The 21,293-nt window shown below is 32.1% G+C and overlaps 1 protein-coding gene across 1 annotated transcript in view; it reads left to right on the top strand.

Moving 5' to 3' along the window:
- Nucleotides 1–20,269, top strand: part of LOC127733470 (adhesion G-protein coupled receptor V1-like) — a 117,876-nt gene extending 97,607 nt beyond the window's left edge. Inside the window, exons 87-103 of the mRNA XM_052242825.1 lie at nucleotides 3,317–3,423; nucleotides 3,931–4,050; nucleotides 4,863–4,970; nucleotides 5,206–5,373; nucleotides 6,510–6,596; nucleotides 7,070–7,133; nucleotides 8,756–8,836; nucleotides 9,510–9,613; nucleotides 11,326–11,530; nucleotides 11,999–12,106; nucleotides 13,235–13,375; nucleotides 13,798–13,879; nucleotides 14,988–15,102; nucleotides 16,158–16,315; nucleotides 16,677–16,798; nucleotides 18,264–18,449; nucleotides 19,468–20,269. Coding sequence (XP_052098785.1) covers nucleotides 3,317–3,423; nucleotides 3,931–4,050; nucleotides 4,863–4,970; nucleotides 5,206–5,373; nucleotides 6,510–6,596; nucleotides 7,070–7,133; nucleotides 8,756–8,836; nucleotides 9,510–9,613; nucleotides 11,326–11,530; nucleotides 11,999–12,106; nucleotides 13,235–13,375; nucleotides 13,798–13,879; nucleotides 14,988–15,102; nucleotides 16,158–16,315; nucleotides 16,677–16,798; nucleotides 18,264–18,449; nucleotides 19,468–19,746 — 2,235 coding nt within the window. The 3' untranslated portion in view covers nucleotides 19,747–20,269. The remainder of the gene's footprint in view (nucleotides 1–3,316; nucleotides 3,424–3,930; nucleotides 4,051–4,862; nucleotides 4,971–5,205; nucleotides 5,374–6,509; nucleotides 6,597–7,069; nucleotides 7,134–8,755; nucleotides 8,837–9,509; nucleotides 9,614–11,325; nucleotides 11,531–11,998; nucleotides 12,107–13,234; nucleotides 13,376–13,797; nucleotides 13,880–14,987; nucleotides 15,103–16,157; nucleotides 16,316–16,676; nucleotides 16,799–18,263; nucleotides 18,450–19,467) is intronic.
- Nucleotides 20,270–21,293: the final 1,024 nt, after the last annotated feature.

Below are 21,293 nucleotides of genomic sequence, written 5' to 3'. Positions count from 1 at the left end.
TGAATGGAATGAAACCAAACATGGTATGAATGTTCCTTATGAGGTGCTGACCGAGTGTTGTTACTTTGAAGCCGATCCATAATCCAAGATGGCCGCCAGCGGGGGACTTAGTTTAACATAGGACCCTATGGGAAATACATACAAATGTCTTCTTTTAGAGAACCACTAAATGGAATGAAACCAAACATGGTATGAATGTTCCTTATGAGGTGCTGACCGAGTTTTGTTACTTAGAAGCCGATCCATAATCCAAGATGGCCGCCAGCGGGGGACTTAGTTTAACATAGGACCCTATGGGAAATACATACAAATGTCTTCATTAGAGAACCACTGTATGGAATGTAACCAAACATGGCATGCATGTTTCTTATGAGGTGCTGACCGAGTGTTGCTACTTTGAAGCTGATCCATAATCCAAGATGGCCGCCAGCGGGGGATTTAGTTTAACATAGGACCCTATGGGAAATACATACAAATGTCTTCTTTTAGAGAACCACTGAATGGAATGAAACCAAACATAGTATGAATGTTCCTTATGAGGTGCTGACCGAGTGTTGTTACTTTGAAGCCGATCCATAATCCAAGATGGCCGCCAGCGGTGGACTTAGTTTAACATGGGACCCTATGGGAAATACATACAAATGTCTTCTTTTAGAGAACCACTGAATGGAATGAAACCAAACATGGTATGAATGTTCCTTATAAGGTGCTGACTGAGTGTTGTTACTTTGAAGCGGATCCATAATCCAAGATGGCCGCCAGCAGGGGACTTAGTTTAACATGGAACCCTATGGGAAATACATACAAATGTCTTCTTTTAGAGAACCACCGAATGGAATGAAACCAAACATGGCATGAATGTTCCTTATGAAGTCCCTACTAAGTGTTGTTACTATGAAGCCGATCCATCATCCAAGATGGCCGCCAGAGAGGGACTTAGTTTAACATAGGACCCTATGGGAAATACATACAAATGTCTTCTTTTAGAGAACCACTGAATGCAATGAAACCAAACATGGCATGAATGTTCCTTATGAGGTGCTGACCAAGTGTTGTAACTTTGAAGCTGATCCATCATCCAAGATGGCAGCCAGCGGGGGACTTAGTTTAACATAGGACCCTATGGGAAATACATACAAATGTCTTCTTTTAGAGAACCACTGAATGCAATGAAACCAAACATGGCATGAATGTTCCTTATGAGGTGCTGACCAAGTGTTGTTACTATGAAGCCGATCCATAATCTAAGATGGCCGCCAGCGGAGGACTTAGTTTAACATAGGACCCTATGAGAAATACGTACAAATGTTTTCTTTTAGAGAACCATTGAATGGAATGAAACCAAACATGGCATGCATGTTCCTTTTGAGGTGCTGACCAAGTGTTGTTACTTTGAAGCTGATCCTTCATCCATGATGGCTGCCAGATGGGGACAATGTTTAACAAAGGACCCTATGGACAATACATACAAATGTCTTCTTTTAGAGAACCACATACTGAATGGATTGAAACCAAACATGGCATGAATGTTCCTTATGAGGTGCTGACTAAGTTTTGTTACTTTGAAGCTGATCCTTCATCAATGATGGCCGCCAATGGGGGGACTTCCTTTAACATACGACCCTATGGGAAATACATACAAATGCTTCTTCTAGAGGTGCACTGAATGGAATGAAACCAAAACATGGCATAAATGTTTCTTATGAGGTGCTGATTAAGTGTTGCTACTTTGTTGCCGATTTACTGTTCAAGATGGCCACCAGGATTTTTTAATAAATTACAGGACCAATATTAAACCAAATTTAGCCTCACTCATTATTAGGGTATCTGTTATGATTTTAATCTATTTTTACATGATTTCCAAAACCAAAGTAGAATCAGGTGAGCGACACAGGCTCTTGAGAGCCTCTAGTTATTCTTTTGAAGCAATTTGATAAGTTAAGATTAAAAATTATTGTATCCAGATATTCATTGCATTATTAGGTACAATTGATAAATGAATCTTTTCTTATTTTAAGGCATATGCAATTATGAATATGACCAAGCCAAATTATTTGACAGCTTAGAACATTGACAGTGCTTTCTACCTATTCCCTGCTTGCCATGAATATGGCTTAGACATATTGACCTGTCTGATATATTCCTTATTTGATTAATTTTGCACTTCAATCTATTTCTCAAAAACTTATATGTATGTATAAAATATGTCTATTACTGTTGAATCATTTAAATTCGTAGGTACCTGTTTTTATGGCCCTGGAACAAAGTTGTCGGGGTCATATAGTTTTACCCTTGTCTGTCATTCAGTCATTCCGCATCAAACCATTATACGGACTTTTTTTTTAAACGCCTTCAGATATTAGGCTGATTTTTGGTATGTGGGTTAACCATGATGAGTTACAGATCAAGTTTAAGTTTCGTTCCGCTCTGCTAATTTTTGCCGAAATTACGGGCTTTTGACTTTGATAAATTGTTGAAAATCACAGTTATACCAACTTTTTCTCTAAACGCCTTCAAATATTGGGCTGATTTTTGGTATGTGAGTTAACCATGATGAGTTACAGATCAAGTTTAAGTTTTGTTCCATTCTACTAATTTTTGCCCAAATTACGGGCTTTGGACTTTGATAAATTGTTGAAAATCACAGTTATACGGACTTTTTTTCTATACGCCTTCAGATTTTGCGCTGATTTTTGATTTGTGAGTCTACCATGATGAGTTACAGATCAAGTTTATGTTTAGTTCCAATATGCTGATTTTCATGTCGTTTCAACACATCTTCAGTACATCCACTTCCTGTTTGCTGATAGTTTGAAATTTAACTACTCATTGATCAAGGAAAATTTTTCATCAAACTAGTATTGGTCTTGAGAGCTGGATACTATCCATGCATGTTTGTGTCCACATATGTTGTTGAAATTGCAGATTTTTCTGTTTTTTGAGACAGGGCCATTCAAGTCGTTCCGACACATCTAGTTGTTGATTGAGAAAAACTTGCATCTTCATGGATATTTAATTTTTTGTTTTTCCGAAGCCTGCATATATTCCAATAGAAGATTTGTAATTTGTTGTACATTTAAAGTTGTGGTTCCCCTATACCCCTGAAATCCATTGAAAATTGGTATCAAACAAATAATAACAAATCAATATATTAGATTGATATAGTCCTCTTTAATAGTAACTCTCAATTCAAAATGATAAACTTTTGCCAATGTTTTCAAGGCAATCATCCATATCTTACAATCACATCATTTACTTTACAGGGTAGCTCAAAATTTCAATGTTGTATGAAAATTAAATTTTTCTTTATTCACAGGAAATCAAACATGTAGATGTAACTTTAACACCACAGAAAGCCATGGACGGAAATCCTTACCCCAAACTCTTTAAAGTTTTATTGAAAAATCCTAACAATGGAGCAAGGTATGGACATTTTAACTGTGGAGACAAAAATATGGAGATGTAGTTTGATTGCCAATGAGACAACTATCCAGCTGAGAGTCCAAAGGACAGAGATGTTTAAAACAACTGCTGGTATTATAAATGACAATGTACAGCCTTCAAAATTGGCAAATTCTTTACATACTAGAAAAGCTATAAAAAGCCATGCCATGACATATTATATGCTGGTATTATTGATCTCAAGACATTAAAGGGAGTCATTACAGTTTCAGGGGAATTAAAGGCAATTATATCAAAGGAGATTGGTAAAGACCTTTTAATTATGAAGTCTTGTATTGTCATTCTCAAGGTATTAAGGGGAGTCACTACAGTTTTAGGGTAGATAGCTGTTAACATGAAGAGAAATGTTCAATGTAACATTGTTGACTCATTTTTCCCAGTCTTGTTTGTCAATAATTTAATGTTAGGAATTTGCTTGATTTAATTTACTTAAAGTATTTATTATAGAAATTTATTTTACTTTGACAGTGTCCATCCTGACGTATCATTCTCTAAAGCTAGCATTCTAATTGTTGAGGAATCTAATATAGAGATCTGGAAGTCTGTTATCAACCAAGGATCAGTAAAGAATAACACAGATATACTTAAGTATGTAAAAGTTTGTCAACATTTATATAAAAATAAGAAGATGTGGTATGATTGCCAATGAGACAACTCTCCACCAGTGATCAAATGACATAGAAGTTAACAACTATAGGTCACTGTATGGCCTTCAACAATGAGCAATACCCGTACTGCATAGTCAGCTGTAAAAGGCCCTGAAATTACAAATGTAAAACAATTCAAACGAGAAAACTAATGGCCTGATTTATGTACAAAACAATATTAACAGAAAACAAATATGATATACAGCAACAAACCACAACCACTGAATTACAGGCTCCTGACTTGGGACAGGCACATACAGAATGTGGCAGGGTTAAACATGTTGGTATGAATTATTACTATTTAGTACAGTTCAAGAAATCATTTACAACAATGAATGAAAACTGTTGAGAGCTTTTACAAACAATTATAAACATGCATATTAATATGACATATTTATAGTAAGAGTATGCAATAATTGAATAACAGAATAGAAAATCTCCAAGTGCTTATTCAGCAATACTTTGTTATGGCCGTTTTTGAGATCTACACAACTAAATGCCACAACTACTGTGAAATAATGAATACACAATGCATAGCAGCATCAATGACAAACAGATATACAACAGCAGAAAAGGCAGTTCACACCTTTTACAACATGTGGAATAAGCATTACAAAAATTTGCATAACAAAAAATAACGCATGAAACCCAATACTAAATAAAAAAAACAATGAATTCTGAAGAATGATTACTATGAATGAATGAATATAGAATTTATATATCTGAATTTATTGTATTTCATTATTATATCAGAACTTTAGTGAAACTAGATCTAATAGTGAAGGATAATCTTGATAAAACAGAACTTACATTGGTGGAAAATATTCTGGAAAATATTTTGGATGAGGGACAAACAAGAGAGTAAGTAGATTTTAAGATCAGGTAAATATTTATTGTTATTAGTATTTGCAGTTTGAGAATATGCTGTTTTCTTAGATGTATTTTTACCCCCAAATAAGAGGGTTGAAGTTAGCAAAAAATTATTCACCTTTTGGGTTCAGTTTTGGAACTAATTTAAATTATATAATTGTAATGTATTATAAGGAGTTCAATAGTAAGACACCCTTAACATTTATTTTTTTCCAAATTTTTCCAGATTGCCTGAAGAGATCTTAAATGAATTACTAAATATTTTATGTGGAATGTTGAAACCTAGCAGAAGAGATGCTACTAAAGGGAGATCATCACTTGGATTGTTAATGGAAAAGTTAGCATATACTAAACTGACTGGAAAATCTTGTTCTAGTCCAGAATATCCTACTATGTAAGTCATGTGACCTCAAACATGTTTTAAAGTGTTGTTATTTGAAAAAAAGTAATAAAGATTCTGAATCATACTCATTATGAAGAAAAAAGAAAACTGCAAGCCATGTGATATGGAGAGGTAGATTTTTCATCAATTAGATAACAACCCAATGATACAAAAATACAGACATCTAGATGTCAACATCTTGGTCAATTTGGACAATTCATTTAAGACAGGCAGTAGTGGAAGCCTTTTCTTCAATTTCTCTGTCCATATTATAAACTTGGAAATGTATGATGACAGGGTTCTAAGCTGAGACATTTTCACATATGTGGTTAAATTCTCGGGATAGAAAAACAAAATGTGATTTAATTTTTCACAATTTTGGAAACCACTAAAGGCTCTTGTATGATGCCACTTCAGCATATAAACAATTTTTTTTTCCACACAATTAAATCCTCTGGAAATTCAGCTCTTTACAAATATTTGAAAACTCCAAAGTTTTTACACCTTCATTCTATGGTATTCAAAAAACGAAAATACTTTGGCCAATTCAATTTTCAATAAATAGTACCCTATCCAATATCATTGCTCAGAGGTTTTTAATACCGGTAAGAATTTTATAATTGTGTTCCTCATTTTGAGGTACGTTAAGAGATAATAATCCATATAGTCTAGAAAAATAAACAGGAGTCTATATATCATAGTATGCTCTTAATTGCCCAGAGTCTAAACATTAATGAAAAAAAAAAAAAAAAAGTATCAAATATCAGCCATCAACATCAAATTCCCCGGAGAACAAAAAGCATCAAGATATAATGAATGACAACCAATATTGAGGCTTCTGACTTGGTACAGGTACTTGAACATGTGTAAACTAGTTGTTTATCTTTCAACAGTCACTGCTATAATCTCAAAACAAAAGGTACAAAAATGCAAACAAACCTACAATTTAAATTTTTTTTGAGAAAAAAAATGCAAAATTCTATAAGGCAACAAAAACACAGGTTTGAGAAAACCACTGTTAATTTGTATTGTATCAAAGAATGCTGACAGTTTTCTTTGTTTGATCTCATTAGTACAGTTCTTTCATTATATTGGATATATGTAAAATAACCAAAACAAATATCCATTGATATAAAATATTTGTTTAGGTCAACTCTGCAGTATTGTTTGCATGCAAAAATCTCAGCAGCAAGATGGCCAATGCAGAAAATACTGAACTTTAAGTACCCAGCACAGTAAGTACATGTAAAAATAGTAAGAATGTTTTAAAAATATATCATGGTCTCTTACAAGAGCGACAAACGCAAATATAATCACTGAAATACTGTAAACCAATATGATATTTTCGTGAATACTAAATTTCCGTTTGGCCATTTCTAGCCGACTTTGCAGCGATTTATTTCCTTGTTTTTCCAATATTGTTGCTGTATTTATATAAGGAAATATCCAAGTTGTACATATCTGCAACAATTTATATTCACGTTTTTTTCTTCCTTGCCAAAGCCATGAAAAACTAGTTGGTTTACAGTAAGTTTCTTCACTAAAACGTTTATAATAAATGTGTATTGAGCTATTTTCATTTAACCATGTATAAACTGGATTTCACTGTGCTCTGCATATTGCAGACTTGACACACCTCACATAGATTATAGTATTACATTTTTAGTTTAACCTCAATAATACATATATTTATTGTTGTCTTTTTCAGGCAAGATGATTCCTTTACCGTACCAGACGAAATAGATGATCCTCCAGCAAATCAAGTAGACAGTGTATGTATAGATTTCTTTATGCGTTTTGTTAAAATATACTTTTTCACTCATTTGGTCTTTTAGAAAATGTTGTTTGTGCTGTATTTAGACCCCTCTACCAAGAAATTTGTTTTGCATGCACACGTATAAAAATTGCGGTTTTTATCCAACGCAATCATAGGTTTGAACCTTGTTTTCAATTTAGACTTGTTTACATTTCTTTATAGATATTTATGGCATTTATGCCTTGGCACACATCCTTTTTGCAATACATGTACAGTACATTTACACAATTTGCCTTTTCAGAATCAAATGCATTCTTGGTAATATTTTCAAAAGTGTACACCAAAACGTTGTGATTGGTTAAAAACGTCCTAAACAATGGAAAGTTAACCAATGACGTGACATTATTTTTATTTTCGGGTATGAACAATTGAATAACCCACAATCCTTTAGATTCTAAAATGGTCAATTGTAATCCACTTGGACCATAATTCAGATGAAAACTCAGGTCTTGTTTTGATAGAAGTAGGTGTCATGAAATAGAAGTTCCTTCATTATATAAGTTTCAATTGGAAGAAATATTATATGTTATTCAGGTCTCAGACAGGGTATATAATGTGACATTCCCAGCTTAGAGTTTATATTCCATGAGCCGAAGTCTAAAACATGAATTACACATATATTACAGATTACCTGTGCCTTAATGTTTTTTCCCGAACAAGTTATTTGTTAAACATTCACCATGCAGTAAATATATTTTCCGCATACGTGAAGGATTTGTAATTTGCTGTGAAAGTAATTCTGTTGTGTATGCAATAATTTGTAATAGCACTTTAAGACATTAATTAAGTATTTGATGTGTAAATCACGTGGTTTTAAATTAAAAACGTATTATTGACGGATACACATCATTATTTTCCCTCTGTGAGCCTCTAACGTTCTTTATGTGTTCTGTATAGCCTCAGACTACGTCACATAGTAACGTTCGTTGAGACACGTTGTTGAGCTTCCAATTGGGATAAAAAATGTCGTATATCCCCCTGCAGTTTCCTGAATATATACTGGTACTGACATCTCTGTGTTGTTATCCAATCACAAAACTCGACACATTTGTAATCCATAATATTTTGTAATATTATTTCCATGGAATAAAAGATATAGAATATTTGTTCCAAGAGGAACAGATATTATGGAATTGTTTATAACAAAGTATCCAGGGGAACATCTTTTAGGCAGAACAAACATACGTTGACAGTGTGAGCACTTTATCAGATCTGTTAGATATCTTTTTCCTGTTTGCCCATACTTTGAATTTTTCAATTTGTTGAATAAATTTAACATTTTCTGTCACACAAATCTCTAGCATTACTGCACAAAATGATTTCAAACTTTGTCAACAGATTGAGAATGATGAATAGTTGTCTATGAGAACTTTTTGGATCTTTCAGATTCCTACTTCCTGTTTGCAGATACTTTGAATTAATTGAGCTGGAGTATACTTAACCCAACAACCTGTAAATTGTTTTTTTCTTTTGTTTTTATATCAGAATGGTATTATCCATTGATTCTTTGTCCTGGAAACTAAACCTATGCTTAAATACAAAGATATTTCTCTGTAAAAATATAAAATGTATTTTCAGTGTGTAGATTTCCATATGATAGAGTATAGCAGTGAGTTATGGTTTATGACGAGTGATCAGCCACAGTTACTCAGCAATAAGGTAAGTTATGGTTTATGACGAGTGATCAGCCACAGTTACTCAGCAATAAGGTAAGTTATGGTTTATGACAAGTGATTAGCCACAGTTACTCAGCAATAAGGTAAGTTATGGTTTATGACAAGTGATTAGCCACATTTACTGAGCAATAAGATGAGTTACTTATGACAAGTGATAAGCCACAGTTACTGAGCAATTTGGTGAGTTACCTCAAAGGAATGAGGGAGAAACATGTCCCATGAAACTGAAAAATTATCTACATAAAAATAAAAGATTATTGCCATGTAAGCAACTAGTTTCCAGAGAAAAGAAACTGTATTCCAGTTTTAAGTCAGAATTGTAAATTTTAAAAGCCAAGTTCTAGTTTCTGATTTTGAACAGTAATGACTGGGACCTTCAATTTCTGATTATCAGAATTACCTATTAGGAAACCAGTAAAAGTTATATTTATATAATTTTTTGCTAAGGATGAATTTGCATTTATTGTGTTGGTAAAAAATGTGAATATTATCAGTCTTACTAGTTTGCAATGTATTACATGTTTTATTTAACACCTTATTGTTTTTTTATATTCCCTACAATACCAAGGTGAACATTCTAAATTAAACATCTAATCTTGAAATATCCACAAAAAAGCTTTAAAAGGTTGCATTGAAAAAACTTTTTATATTTTCAGATAATTAATTTTGGTATAAAAGGCAGACCATCTGCATACACTAACAAGCCAGCAGTATATCAGATACATACACTAGATAATAGGATTGCTGCAAACCAGGCACAGTAAGTGTCAGATGACTTAAGACATTTTCCCTATACATGTACATGGTATTAATGTCAAGTTAAACAATTTTTACACAAAAAGACATTTATAATACACAGATACATATAGCTTCAATACTTCATTTTACTTTTCCATGTTTGCTGTTTATATGTGTCCATTAAAATTCCAGGAATACTTTGGACTATATTGATAAGCTGTCGTTAGTAGCATCACTGAGTCTTGCTTTTTTAAATGATTTAAATTACTCAATTTGTATCTATTAAAATAGGATTTACAGTGAAACAGATATTGGCTTTAAGCCTATGTTCATGTGTACAATGCATTCTTGTTGTTAGGGTTTTTGTCTCGCCTTGACGGAGTCAAAAAGCGAGACTTAGGTATGCTGTTTCCGGCGTCGATGAAGGCGGCGGCGGCTTCAACAATGTATTAGTTTGTGATTAGGTCTAGTTCGTGGTGAACCACTAGTGGTAGGTCAATGATATTTGGTATGCAGTTGTATTAATATTGGCACATCTCATTACCATGGAGATTATTTGGGCCTGCCCCCTCAGTCAAGGTCTATTGACTTTGAAACTTTTCATAGTTAACATGTATTAGTTTGTGATTAGGTCAATTTATGGGGAACCACTAGTGGTAGGTCAATGATATTTGGTATGCAGTTGTATAAGCATGGGCATATCTCATTTCCATAGAGATTATTTGGCTCCGCCCCCTTAGTCATGGTCTATAGACTTTGAAAATTTTGCTAAGTTTACATGTATTAGTTTGTGATTAGGTCAGTTCAAGGGAGTGGCCAATGTTAATTGGTGATCAGTTGTATAAGCATTAGCACATCTCATTTCCATGGAGAATATTTGGCCCCGTCCCCTCAGTCATGGTCTATTTACTTTGAAACTTTTGCTTAGTTTACATGTATTAGTTTGTGATTAGATCAGTTTAAGATGAACTGCTAATGTTAAGTCATTGATATTTGGTATGCAAATTTATTGGCATTTGCAAGTATCGTTTCAAAGGAGATTATATTGCCCCACCCATGATCATGGTTCATTGACTTTGAAACTTTTACATAGTTTACAAGTTAATGTTTATGTTTAGGTTTGTTTAAAGGGAACGACTTATAATAAGTCAATGGTATTTGGTATGCAGTTGTATTAGCAGTGGCACATCTCATTCCATAGAGATTGTTTAGCCATATACCTTAAGTCATGGTTCATCGACTTTGAATATTTGCATAACTTACATGTTAAAGTATTGCAATTTTAATTTCAACATTTGCATTATCAAAATTACAAAAAGGCGAGACATATCTCTGTTATAACAGTTTATTTTATTGATAAGTGTGTCAGTAAGAGAAAGACCTTTATTGAATAGTAACAGTATGCGAAGAGATTGCTGTTTTTTGGCTCTCATCAGGTGTTTTGAAATAATTTGGTGATCTGCTTAGAAATAAGTTATGATATTGTTAAAACCTTAAAGTATGCACATTAGGCTGTGATACTGTGAATTTAATTAAAGATTGAAAGACTTTTTTTATAATGGCTCTGATGTAACTTAACATCATGACTCTTGTCAGTATTGTACAAATGACTTCTGAGGAGTTGCCTGAATAAAGAAATTGCTTTTTCTCTTTCCATATAGAGAGCTTTTCTATATTTCTTCTTGCCCAGTTAAAGAGCTATTATGATAACTATTTTATGTGTCCAATTTTCAGATGTGTATTTTATGACTATGGAAGTAAAGATTGGGTCAATCCATCAGGATGGTGTCAAGTGACCAATGACCTTTCAACGGGCCAGGATGATTTTGTTGATTGTTCATGTAAACATCTGTCTCACTATGCTGTCAAGGCAACAGCCTTAGATGCTGGAATTGTGGGATATTCATCCTGGTTTTTTGTTGCATGTTTCTTTTGTATGGTAAGATTTAAAAAAAAATTATAACTGGTAATAACTAATAACTATCATTTGTAAACATATGAGTTAAATCGGGGGTGGATCCAGGATTTTTGAAAGGGGGTCTTAATTCTAGAAAATTGAATATATATCGTGTTTTGGACCATTTTGTGCCAAAAAATCATACAAAACGTTAGAAACATTAGATTCTTTTGGGGGATCAAAAGGGGTCATACCCCATCACACACCCCCTAGATCTGCCACTGAGTTCATTTATTGAAGGCTTATTGCAATTTCAAGGATTGAAAAGATATTTATATTTGTGAGGGAAAATGTGATTTTTTTAAAGCTCAATTTTTAGTATTAAAACACTTACAATATCAGTCTTTATATGTGTGGTATAGAATTATTACCATGAATTTACAAAAAAAAATGGAAAAAAAGATGCATAAATATCGAACATTTACTAAAGTATATAGTCTTTCATTGCAGGTGAGCATGGCATTGGCTATATTAGTTCATCACATATGTTCTATGTTACATGCAATGTTCTCTGCCAACTTACTCATGCATATGTGTTTTGCTTGTTTTGCAACACAGGTAAGTTACTATACAATAATCTGAATTTTTTGCTGTATTGATATGGCGTCATTAAAGAGAAGAAAACTTTACAAATATAAGCTTTCCAAATGGAGATCAAAGTATTTTGAAAATTAACAGAAATGAGCATACATGACTACTGAAAATTCAGACATTTTTGTGTACATTTATTATTTCGATTGTGGCAAAATGAATAGAAATACAAGATTAAATGTTGTGATTTTAGGAAATGCTGCATACATATAAAGCTATCCAAAATTTAAAGACAATTTTTAAATTTTGCTAATCCTATCCTGTCCCCAATTTTGGCAATGATAAAAACATCAAAAAATTTCTGAATATACCCTAATTAACAGTTATTTCTACAGAAAGTGCATTGCATTTTAAATCACTTTATTTCTAAGCAAAGCATTTTTTTAATTGTAAAAGCCAGCCTATTAGTCGTTTTATTTGTTGAATAGTTTTTTCAATAGTGTGACATAGTTTTCGTCGAAGGTTGAACTCTCTCCAGTTACTTAAGGTATAGAACCACTAATTCTGGCCCGGTCTGAAAAGAACATACAAGAAAGTAGTACATATTTTAAACAAAATAGTTCCTATGCATAGCTGTATCTTTGTCAATAGTTGAAATATTTGGGTAGTTTTTGGTATCAAATGAAAGCTTGGGGACTTGGGATTACTGTAGAACCCTTGTTGAAAGTTTCTTTTGAATAATAAAAAAGTATATAAAATTATAATAGGAGGGCATTATTGCCTTGTTGTTCAGATCAGAAGTACCTGTTTTTGTACTATCAAACTTCTGGGAACCAGTATGCTCTAATATGCAATTAAAGGTATGTTGAATTTTTCAGCACAAGTCAGGATAAGGTATAGTTTAGACATGAAATGACTGCCACTTTATTTGAACTTAAGACAAAGTAGCCATTAATGCTTGAAATTGCAGAATTTAACATAGAAAGCAATGGGGCTATGAATTAGTGGTTGTATACCTTAAATAAATGGATTCATCCATCAGTAGAACCTGGATGCAAAGGGTGCTGAAAGTGGAGTTAAACACCACCAAACAATCGGACATTAATAGTTTTCTATTTATTTTAGCTGTGTTACATAGTTTTCCATTTATTTTAGCTGTGTTACATAGTATCAGCCTATGGTAGTCCTGATGAGATACTGATATATAACAAGATAGAGAGTAATTATAGATGCATTGTCATGGGATTGTTTCTTCATTATTTCTTTCTGACACAGTTTACATGGATATTAGCTCAGGTAATACATAAATCACTGATTTATAACAAAATAAGAGTATTATGTGGCTGATAATATTTATATACTTTTCTTCCTTACAAGTCAAAAGAATATTAGCTCATTGATAAAATCCTGATTCTTGTAAAACACTGGCATACCCTTCAGTCAGATAGATAGGGTCAAATTTCCATTTCACTGTGTTCTATGGTCTACTTTTATATATATAAATAATCAAAAGCAGCTATTCACCAAGTATTTGAGAAATCAAAATAACCATTTGTTGATTTTTGTAAAATTTCACACTCTTAATTTAATTTGTGTTATGTGACAACACAAAACTTTTTAATTTCTGTTTAAATAAAAAAAAAAATCCATGAATTCAGCTCAATTTCATTTGGTTTTCTAAGCTCAAACAGATGCATCTATACTTTAACTATTTTCAGGCAATGAATTACTGGAAGATCTTAGTAATGAATGATGAACATACAGACAGAAAATATGTTTTCTTCTTCCTCATAGGCTGGGGTTAGTATATCTCTTGGTTTTTATAGCTGATGTATGTAGTGTGGATTCATTATTTTTGGTGGATACCAATTTCCTTGGATTTCATTGGTAAATGTTAAACCACAACTTTAAAGGTTCAAAGAAGTAGAAATACTCTTTAGGCTTGTATTCAGAAATATGGCAAAACATAAAAATCAAACATACACAAAATATGGAATTTTTTCCCAAAAAATGTTTTTTAATCTTTTTGAAAAGGAGAAAGTTTACAAAGGGTTAAAATTGGCCCCAAGAATTTTATGTTTTTCTAATCAGGACAAAATACTACAAATTTGACATTGAAATAGTTGTGATACAACTATTAATACAAAATAACTTTTTTTTTGGTACATCACCTTACGTTGTAACGGACGATTTGGTCAAATTTTCAATAAATCTTAACAGTTTTTAAAATAATCTACTTTGGCAGCCACCCCTGATCCAGAAAGTTTTTGTGTCTAGCGATTCAATATCATCATTGGCAACTTTTGGTTACAGAACATTTTAGATCCTAGGTTGTGGCCGAGGGTATCCTCAAGCTTTTAGGTCCAACAAATGCACAAAATCATCATTTTTTGACTATATATCTAAAATGTACTGGCTTTAAAGCCTAGAATGTCATAAGTCAGGAGCCTGTTGTTCAGTGGTTGTTGTTTGTTGATGTGGTTCACAAGTGTTTCTCCTTTTTTATATAGATTAGACCGTTGGTTTTCCTGTTTGAATTGTTTTACACTAGCCATTTTGGGCCCTTTACAGCTTGCTGTTCGGTGTGAGCAAAGGCTCCGTGTTGAAGGCTGTACTTTGACCTATAATTGTTTACTTTTTACACATTGTGACATTGATGGAGAGTTGTCTCATTGGCATTCATACCACATCTTGTTATTTCTATCTAATGAAGAGATTTGGTTAACCTTGTAGTAAGGCTTTTGAAATAGATCCATTTGAGAACCAAATTATGGCCATTTTGATATTTTATGATAAAGTTGAATTTCAAGGCCATATTTATCGAATTATAGTTTGAAACATTGGGCAACTTTTTAATTTAATTTGTGAATGAATGATTTCTTTAAAATATTACTTCTTTTTTGTACAGGAAGCCCTGCTGTTATTCTAGCCATATTTTATACAGTCACATATAACCTATATAAATATGTGTATGATCTACCTGTGGATCATATCTATGGTGACGTTAACAATAATGGACAAATGTAAGTGTTTCAACTTATTAATTAGGGATGTTGCAGAAAGTTATTTTAAAAACTATCACTGAAAACTTGTCACTCAAAGAATTTTGCCTATTTGACTGCAAGATAAAATGATGATGAAATATTAATGCAACATCTTCAAAAAGGTGAATTAATGGATTAACTTGATATATATATTGTATACAACGAGTAATAATTACCATAATTTACTTGTTTTAAAAACATAATTAAACTTGATATGATTGCTTTATCTTGAGAATGAGGTAATCAATATTTAATGTTAAGGTCAGAAGTAAATGTTCTAAGGTCACCTGTTAGCAAAAAGCACTATGAAACCTGCCTCATGAACATAATGAAAATTCATAAGGGTTCCGCGTAACCCAGTGTCTCGCCTACTTTTGCTGTTAGTAGCAGGCTCAACAAAAATGGGGAAAAAATTGTTAAAAATTTTCCTCTAGATACTATCTTTTGATTGTAAGAAGCTTCTATCCAAGTTTGGTAAAAATCCAGGATGGTTTATGAATCTAATAAATGTTCTAAAAACTTTAATTGCAGACTGTATGTAATGTTAACTGGAAGAAAAACTAAGTCCATTTATATATAAATAAGTAATATACGGAAAAACAGGAACCGACGCCAACCACTAATGTAGGATCGCTATGTCTCGCTTTTGCGACAATAGTTGCAGGCTCTACAAAAATGATTTGAAAAATTTTTTTTTATGAAGTTTTGTATCACTTGATAACATTATGGAACAATAGTCAAGATATTATGATCATTTATTGCGAAGGAAATTAAACCTTTTCCCAGAATCAGTTGGTGTTTACCCAGGTATTTAATTTTTTGCTAGGTGAACTGTCCCATTGAAAAACTAAATATAAAAATTTAAACTTCCCATTGAATGAACTCCACAGAGAAAATTAACTATTGTAACTATTCAATGGGACAGTTCACCTTGCAAAAATTTAAATACCTTGATTAACAACAACTGATTCTGGGGAAAGATTTTATTTTCTTAGCAATAAGTATTTATCTATATGTAAAATTTGACCTTGTAGATGTTTTATTGTGAATGCCTATGCTGGTTTAGGAGGTATAATAGTACCTGTTCTTCTCATGTTGATCATGGTGGGTATAATATTTATGAAGGCATTCCAGGTGACACCACAATGGCAGGCTTATGATGACATTTATAGAGGCAGATATAATATCAATGGTAAATACTATTGTATTAAGGCATAAAGTCATTAAAAGACAATGTTCTTTTGAAGTATTAAAGATCCAACTTGAAATGTAGTGCACAAGTTCAATTGTAGTCTTACAGAAACTAAAATATTTTGGGTGCATTACTAATGTAGACTGACATTCAATTTGGTTTATTTTTTATGTTAGTTTATGATACAGCTTTTAGTATTAAATTTAGTTACAAGATACTAGATTATATTAACCAAAGCAAAATATGAATTGGATAATTTTTTTTAGACATAGTAAATAAAATATACAAGACATTTTGAAGATATGACATTTCAAGTTTTAGAAGTGATTTCGAATATAAAGATGATTATTGTACATTTCAGAGATTCGTACATTAATGTCATTCTGGGGAGTGATAACATTGACATGGTTCTGGGGAGGATTACATCTGGCTTATGGACAGCTATGGATGCTTATTCTCTTCTGTATCTTCAACATCATACAGGTTGGTTTTACACAATGTTACTATAATCACAAGGATTTCTTTTTTTAAAATCCATATTTTGAAGGGCTACATGAGAGTATTATACAATTTATGACCTGAGTATTGCTTATTCCTAGTGACAAACATGATATTTATGAAACTTGGGGGAAACCGTGAAAATATTTTCTCTTGTCTTTGAGCATCCATTTTGAGTTATTTTGTAAGTGTCATTCTCAATATTCAGACTTATTGCATCCAGGGCTTCCAAAATTATTTTTAGCCAGCCGGACATTTTATATACTATCCTGATTTTAATCTCTTAAGACTAAATAAACAAAAGGCAATTATGGTAATCAGTTGCCGAGTTGGCCATCCCAATGATTGACATTAAAAAAAACGATAATATTTAATTTAAACTTTCTTTGATTCAAATTCGAAGTTCTGACGTAAACTGTTAAATTGGCAGTGCATCATTCGAAGTGTGCAACATCAGCGTACTTATATCTGCCTTAGACTCTTTATTTATGCAAAATAACGTTGTCAAAAACTTTACTTTCGTTTTTAAAATACCGGATGTTGTCTTGACAATGGTAAAACATGGACCAGAGACGGATACGTAAATTCCGTGTACGTTTGCAAAGCATGAATGAGTGTAAGTAGCTCATTCTACGTTATTTCTTCAAGAAAATATTCAAAATAAACGTGAGATAAAGGTATCAATGACAATTTAAGCATTTTTTGAAGAAATTAGGATGCATAATTAAATTTCACACCTGCGCACACGTGTACTAGTTTAAACAGAGACATGTCTCTGGTTCAAACAACGTGGTTTTGACGATTTTTCATTTTCACCTTTTTAATTTTTTCATCAAATCATATTTGTAAATGTATTTCTGATTATTTAAATCTTTTTGACTAAATTAATTAGATGCAAACCGGTGAAATTCAAGAAAATAACTTTGAATAGACCTATCAATGTCCGGTTCAAAATAGTTTACCTAGCTGTCACCTGAACAGGTAAATTTCAGCTGTTCGACAACTAATTAGCCTTGATTAAAATGAAAATGTATTAAAGTAGGAGTTGTTTTGATAGTACTTAATGATCATGTCACTTTTATGACCGGAAATGTGTGGCTGTTAAAGGCAAAAGGTTGGGTCAAAAAGATCGCGAATTATGTTAAAATGACCGTCTCATAAGAAAGCCTTGAAAACTAAAAAGTAGATGACCGTTTCGTGCTTTGCCCATCCGGACTTTTACCGGACATTATACAAATGTCCGGAATATATGACCGTTTTGGAAGCCTTGATTGCATCGTCTTGATATCTGTTATCTTTTATTTTAAAGCTGAGGTTATTTCTGTTATGAGTGCCTTCACTTGTATTTTATACCATTAGAAAAAAAACCTTTTAAATTAAATGAATTTTTATTTTTGTTTAAAGTTTTAAGTAAAAGGTATAAATGTTTCAACTTTAAAAAATATTTTAGGGTGTAATGGCTCTAGTTTTGTACACCATTCTCCGTAATCCTTGGATACAGAAATGTTTTGGACCACAAAAATCTGCATTTCCAGTTACCTCTGGTGGAGATGGATTGTCTATACCATCCCATCATACAAACAACATTCTAGACATTGGCAGTCTGAAGGGATCCAGAGCTTCTGTACTTAATGAGGTTAGTATCTACCATTAACTCTATCAAACTGTATGAGAGCAAAATTAATTAATGGTTGTTTTGTCAATATACTCAACCATTACAAAGTCATTCAGATCTGTTACCTTTTTAATCATCTTTTCCCCTTATAACTGAATGTAAATTTTATCAGTTCTCTTGTAACAACCTTCATTCTGTATTAAACTTCACTACATAATACTAGTCTCATGTACCTCACCCCATGATAATGTATGCCTTTGAAAAACCATTTAAAGGAAATAGCATACTGTGAAAGTATGAAGAATACAAAAACTCATAATTAACATGCAAAGCTACACAACAACGCCGCTGCTATGTTTATTAAATATGTTACACATGAACATTCAAAAAACACATATGTATATATTATACACAACTATATACTTCACACAACATAATACCAAAAAGAAAAAACAACCCTCCAGTCCTATCAATCTTATCTTATAAATAATAAAAAAGGGGGAACTTATTGAATAAATTAAAATTTACCAAGTGATTAAAGAGAACCGCTCGCTTTGGCGCTGTCGTGCTGAATGACAGAAACAGGAAACTGACCACACGATAGGTACGACACCTATATACATCATGAAAAGACAAGAGAAAATAATTTAACTCTAATTCACTACGTTCAACCGTATGAAATTATATTATTAATTATCTCTTCAGTAATCAATTGATTGTTTAGTTAAACATCATTTATGGTACTGTAAGTTCAGAATTTAATGCATGCATTTGTTATTGCGAATCAATGACTAATAGTAAAAATGTGTGATTAAATTAATGCGATCCCAAAAATTTTGTGAAGGAAAATCACTTCTGAAATTATGAATGCAAGTTTTTTATTATTGCAAACCTGTTATTGGCACATTTTTCGCATTAATAAAAACAATCGCAATAATTTCTGGAATTACAGTATTTTGTTTCTTTCATTATATATTTATACATTGAAAGTACATGAGCTAATAAAGAGTATCATATATACTGATTGATATTTTTTCAGAGCTGGGAAAAAGATTCCATAAACACAAAGAGCACCATGAAGGTCAAACGTACTCTTCCATTCAACCGTAACATCTACGTCACACCACCTGTTCTAATTCCATCAATAACAGATGATAACCAGGATGAAGATTTAGATGAACTGTTGTTTGCACTAAAAAATGATAGTTTTATTCCCAGTGAAACATCCAGCATTGCTTCAGGGAAGACTTCAGACATTTCAAGCAAAGTTGACAAATATGAATTGAGGAGGATTTCTATAGCTGATACACATTTATAGTTTATAATTATTAATATATTATTTTACAAATAATTATCACCAGTTGTTGTAACGATCAATTTTTTTCCAGAGATATATGTTGAGTCCAATTGGGTTACTATCAATTTTCAGTCAAAATTGAATAGATTTATAATCTGCTATTATCAGTAATGCATGAAGTAACAAATATAGGTGTTGCAAGTTATGGAAACTTTTTTACCAAAAATCTGACATTTAAAGATGATTTGTTAACATGGCAAGAACGCTTAATTGTATAATTCATTTGTGCCATTATGTTCATAGTACATAAGCTGTAAGCAATACTTCATTTATATTTTTATTCATTGGTTAATTTAATATTTATGAAATCTAGTCATGTTTTTCTGTGATATTTTTTTTTTTTTGTCATTGTTTTTTATGGTAATCATATTATTTTTTTTATGTCAGTCATATATTTTTTAACTTATCCATGCAATCAAAATCTGTGCAATCACATCATGTTATATAGTTAAATGTTTAAGCAAATAAATGTTTTTATACCTTACTTTTATAGTTTTTCTTTAGTAACACTTTGTAATGGATAAGGATACATGTTATATGTCACCAAGGAATCTTAGTATAGGCACAATCTTGCCTAATGTGTTTTCTCCCCTCAATTATATGTTCAAAGACATAGTTTTCCTGTTTGTCTGTGGTTAATCTGTCTTTCTATCACAAAAAATTTCATATAAAATCTGGTGTATATAGGAATGAATGAAAGTATTGTTTTTTACTATGGGTAGTTGTTCACTCTTTATTTTTTTTTTATCAGAATGATTTTTAATTTTCATTGTAAAACATGGACTCTGTCATATCTACATAATTATGTACAGTCTTGATTGAAAATTGGAAAAACTCGATCTATCAGCTTCATAAAATGTGCAGTTGTATATTTCAAAGTTTTGTGTAGATTAAAAGAGTGACTTCCCAAGGGTTTAATGAACATCTTTGGCTTCATTGCTGCCATGTATGTCATTTATTCATAATGGATAAAGGAATTTTTATATAGAAATCTTTGTAGTTTCAGGTCAGTAGAAATTTAGAAATTGACCTATCACAATCAAGAACTGCCTCTGGCAGCATTTTGTTTGTTGTTGTTGGTCCAATCAATGCAAAATAAGAATAAGGGAACCTTTCATTTATTAATATTGACAAGTTAGGTTAAGACTGCCATGAAGTTATTAGAGAAGATGAAATGTATTTCACAGTTTAATGGAAATCTAAATGGAATGCTTCCACCTTATCAGTATAAACTTTTTAAAATATAGTTTACAAAGAAAAGATATTTAAAACTTTGACTTTTCTTGTTCATGTTTTTTTTTTGTGGCCCATAAGGAACAAAATGAGATATTTTTATAAGGATATCTGTAGTTTGATTCAAAGAGAAGATATGATTCAATGTGGTACACTCATTGCATTTAATGAACAAAAATTAGGAGTCTTTGCAAATGTTTTCACCAAACCATTTACCTGCAAAGGTTGATTAAATTTGACCTTTTAGGTTCAGAGGAGTAGAAATTTGAAAAATG

Source organism: Mytilus californianus, unplaced genomic scaffold (genome assembly GCF_021869535.1).
Source record: "Mytilus californianus isolate M0D057914Y unplaced genomic scaffold, xbMytCali1.0.p SCAF_3, whole genome shotgun sequence".
Classification (NCBI taxonomy): Eukaryota; Metazoa; Mollusca; class Bivalvia; order Mytilida; family Mytilidae; genus Mytilus; species Mytilus californianus.
This window is presented reverse-complemented; position numbering and strand designations above follow the sequence as displayed.